The following is a 3,762-nucleotide window of genomic DNA, read 5'->3' as shown; positions in this document are numbered from 1 at the left end:
CACAATCGGAAAAGAGTTTTTTTGTTTTCCTCTACGACTTATAAAGCGACGGATGCAATTGATTGTTGAATCTGTTGTCAAGTCGACAGCAACTTCTAGATGGACAGCGCGTACTACTAAGCACGTGAAGAGGAGTATGTATCTAGGCCTGTGTCGTCCTCGTCCATGTTCCTTAACTGGAAAGGGTCCTACGAAGTCTAAGCCTGTGGTTTGAAAAACTTGATGATTTTCTCTTGGTAATCTGAACTCTGGGAGGTCAGCCATTTGGGGGGCAGCTACATCTTGGATCATACGTCTGCATGGAATGCATTGTCTAACTGTTTGTTTGACTGCCGCCCTGCACCTAAGAATCCAATAGAGTTCCATTATGAAACTTCTAGTTTGTTCTGGGCCACAATGCATGTTTGTTTGGTGAAAATGTTTTACCATTAGTCTAACACTCTGATTATTTCCATCTAGGATCAACGGGAAGCGCGCAGTTTCTAGTCTCAATGCTTTAGACAATCGTCCTCGAGCACGCAAGTGCTGGTTATGATCGACGAATGGTGATAATGATACAATTCTACTGGTAGATGATACTGCGATACCTTTTCTTGAGTTCGAAAATTCCGATTTAAAATCTTGATGCTGGGAACTTTTTATCAAGTACTTGTACGCTTTTGTATAGTGTGCTAGTGACAAAACGGATTCCTTTTTTCTTCATTTATCTGCAAACAAGAAGCAAAGCGCTGCAACTCTAAGTAAACGATTCCAGTTGCTGAAACGCAATCTGTCAATTTGGCATTTCAGTTCTTTTATTGGATCTGCCATTATAATTTTAACATGTTGAGCAGAAAGTAAATCTTGTTTCGGCCACGTGTTTTCATTTTGAGACAAAAAGTATGGGCCTAATAGCCAACGTGAGTTGACATTCATCTGGTGAACGTTGTAGCCTCGGGTACCATCGTCAGCGGGATTTATGTTAGACGAAATGTAGAACCAATCTTGGGCAGAGGAAACGTCTAAAATTTTGGCCAGTCTGTTAGCGATGAAGATCCGATGACGAATCTCAGGTGTCCGTAGCCAATACAAAACGGTCGTGCTATCAGACCAAAAAACTTGTTTATGGATTTCAATATCCATCTCATCTCTGACAAATTGAGCTAGTTGAGCACCATAAACCGCAACCTGCAATTCCAAATTAGGAATCGACATCCGTTTTTTTGGCACAACTCTTGCTCTACCAATCACAAGTGCAACTGAGACGGATTCGTCAATGTGTTCAATTCGTAGATAACTGACTGCTGATAATGCTAACTCGGATGCATCTATGATCGTGTGTAGTTCAATCGATGAAATCGGCATCTCATTAAACAATTTGCGAGGAAGATGTACATCTGGAAAAGACGAAAGTTCTTTTTTCAGATTCTCGAAATCAGAATTCTCATCGAGCTGTAATGGCTTGTCCCATTTGGACCGTGGTTCCATGCTGCTTGGAGAACTTTGCGGAATCTTATTGTAAAGGGGGAGATAACTCCTAAGGGATCAAAGATGGAAGCAACAAATTGAAGTAGTTTACGCTGACTCATTTTTTCATCGAATTTGATCTTACGGAACAAATTTGCTCTATAACAAATGTATCTGCTTCTGGAAACCAGGGCAAACCAATAACCTTTTGACTTTGTGGTGCGGATGTTTCTGGATTAAGTCGGATATCCGGATTAAGCAGGTCAAGAACTTGATGACTATTTGAATTCCACTTTGTCAGATTGAAACCACCAGTAGCAAGAACCTGGCGAGTGTCATGGACAATGTTTGTAGCTTCATTTGGACTTGATACGTCAACAAACAAATCATCCATGTAAACTTTGCGCTCTATAACCTTTTGAATACTTGAATATGTTTTTGCATTGTCCTGAGCAGATCTTCTGAGCGCGTAAGATGCTATGCAGGGTGAATCTGTTGCACCAAAAATATGACTTGTGTATTCGTAAGTCTCTATGTGTCCACTGTTGTTCCAGAGGAAGCGTATGTAGCGTCGGTCTTTAGGGTCAACTTTCACTTGCATGAAAATTTGTTCTATGTCTGCGCACAGGGCAATTCGATTCTCAGGAAACCTCATAATGACACCAGTTAAGTTGCTGAGCAAATCTGGTCTTTTCAGTAAATTAGAGTTGAGGGACTGACCCTGGAAAATGCTGGAGGCATTTGCAACTCTACGAACCTTACCAGGTTTATTTTCATTGGTCACTGGGTGATGAGGCAAAAAGGAGACATTATCTGTTAGAGATTTGGAACATGCACTTTAACAACGTATTGTTTTTCCAAGTCTGCGTCCAGAGTGGCCTGGTACTTTTCCTTTAGTATCGGATTTTTTGAAAGCTTTTGATCTAATTGGTCAAGTTGTTTTAATGCTCACCATCTGTTGTTCGGAAGAAATGCACCTTGCTTCCAGAGGAGACCTATTTGATAATGACCGTCAACAATTTTGGTCGTGGACTCTAAAGTTTCAATCGCTCTTTTATCGTTTTCCGACAAAGCTTTTTGGGGCGATGCAGTGCCCAAGTTTTCCACTTTCAGCCAATCTTGAACTAATTTGAAAGGAGAGTCGTCCATATTAGGGCAATTTTGCATCTGAGTATACTGTACAGGTGTAGACTCATTGAAAACTAAATTCGTTTTACCGGCGCACGTCCAGCCTAACGGAGTTTCAACGCCCCATGGTGCATTTTTTGGACCTTTTATAATTTGTTTATAGTGAATCAAGTCTAAGTTGTCAATGCTTATAATAATTGAGACATTGTTCCGTTCAAGTTCAGGAAAATTTATATGACTGAGATGATCATAATTATTGAACAAAGCGTTTAGTTGAGCTACATTCACAGCGGAAATGTTCAAATCTGGTAGTGCCATAGCATCATTAAGTCTGACAGGTTCGACTGAGCTATCTATTGGCTTTATGTCAAGGCAAACTTTGGAGCAATCAATTCCCTTAGTCGTGTGATACCCACTTATAGGCATTTTACCTGTTTTTTTGAGGTTAAGACCAAGTTTTTTTGCTGTTGACTTCAGAAGTAGACTTTGACAGCTACCGTTGTCTAGGTATGCGTATGTTTTCACAGACTGGTTTCCATTTATCAATTGAGCTGCCACAAAAGCCACCTGGCCTGTTCCAACAAATTGCACTGGTTTAACGTTTGAGTTGCTTTTGTTCATAAAACTAGCGTGCAGAAGTGTGTTATGTCTTTTGCCGGCAGCCTTTTGAGCGGCAGACGTTTTTTGAATTGCATTGATCTACATGATGATGTCCAAAACAATTGAAACGAAACTTTTGCTTCATTACATGATCTTTCCGTTTTGGGGACTCAGTGCTTGGAAATGTATGCATTTGTAGTGGTATTGGCAATAGTCATTGTTAGGACAACTAATGCTTTCTTTCGTCTTAGACTGAAATTGCCCTTGTTCCCTGTTACTCAGCAATTGATGCTTGGAATTCGGATTTTCTTTAATTCTAGTAGAGTGCGACGTTTTCCAAGCCATTTTATGGGAGGTTTGAGTTTGTTGGTAAATATGGGCATGCTTTTGCATAGTTTAGGAGCCACTCAGCAATCGCGTTTAAAGATGGCTGTGTTATGGTTTTTTCTAGGACGTAACGGTTCCATTCGAGTCTGACTGGATTTGGTAATTTTGTTAAAGCTATGTTTATGTTGATTGTGGAGTGAAGATCATGAAAAAACCGAGTTGTTGAAAGGTGTCGACAAGCGTTAGAAGAAACGAGGAGTA

The 3,762-nt window shown here is 40.4% G+C and overlaps 1 protein-coding gene across 1 annotated transcript; it reads right to left on the bottom strand.

Moving 5' to 3' along the window:
- Positions 1 to 287: 287 nt before the first annotated feature.
- On the bottom strand, positions 288 to 3,000 carry LOC142349743 (uncharacterized). The gene is made up of 4 exons (XM_075401490.1): positions 2,424 to 3,000; positions 1,645 to 2,259; positions 900 to 1,376; positions 288 to 343 (listed from the first exon to the last, which is right to left on the bottom strand). Exons 1-4 carry the CDS (start codon positions 2,998 to 3,000, stop codon positions 288 to 290), a joined length of 1,725 nt encoding a protein of 574 aa, XP_075257605.1.
- Positions 3,001 to 3,762: the final 762 nt, after the last annotated feature.

This window comes from Convolutriloba macropyga, chromosome 11, assembly GCF_964194025.1.
Source record: "Convolutriloba macropyga chromosome 11, txConMacr16.3, whole genome shotgun sequence".
Classification (NCBI taxonomy): Eukaryota; Metazoa; Xenacoelomorpha; order Acoela; family Convolutidae; genus Convolutriloba; species Convolutriloba macropyga.
This window is presented reverse-complemented; position numbering and strand designations above follow the sequence as displayed.

What these genes read in the sequence shown, in the direction of transcription:
- LOC142349743 (XM_075401490.1), bottom strand. Translation starts at nt 3,000, where the DNA reads ATGCCTATAAGTGGGTATCACACGACTAAGGGAATTGATTGCTCCAAA. An exon ending in AGGTCTCCTCTGGAAGCAAG is followed by an intron (nt 2,260 to 2,423) that starts GTGCATTTCTTC and finishes AATCTCTAACAG; the next exon opens with ATAATGTCTCCTTTTTGCCT. An exon ending in CCAGATGAATGTCAACTCAC is followed by an intron (nt 344 to 899) that starts GTTGGCTATTAG and finishes TTGGATTCTTAG; the next exon opens with GTGCAGGGCGGCAGTCAAAC.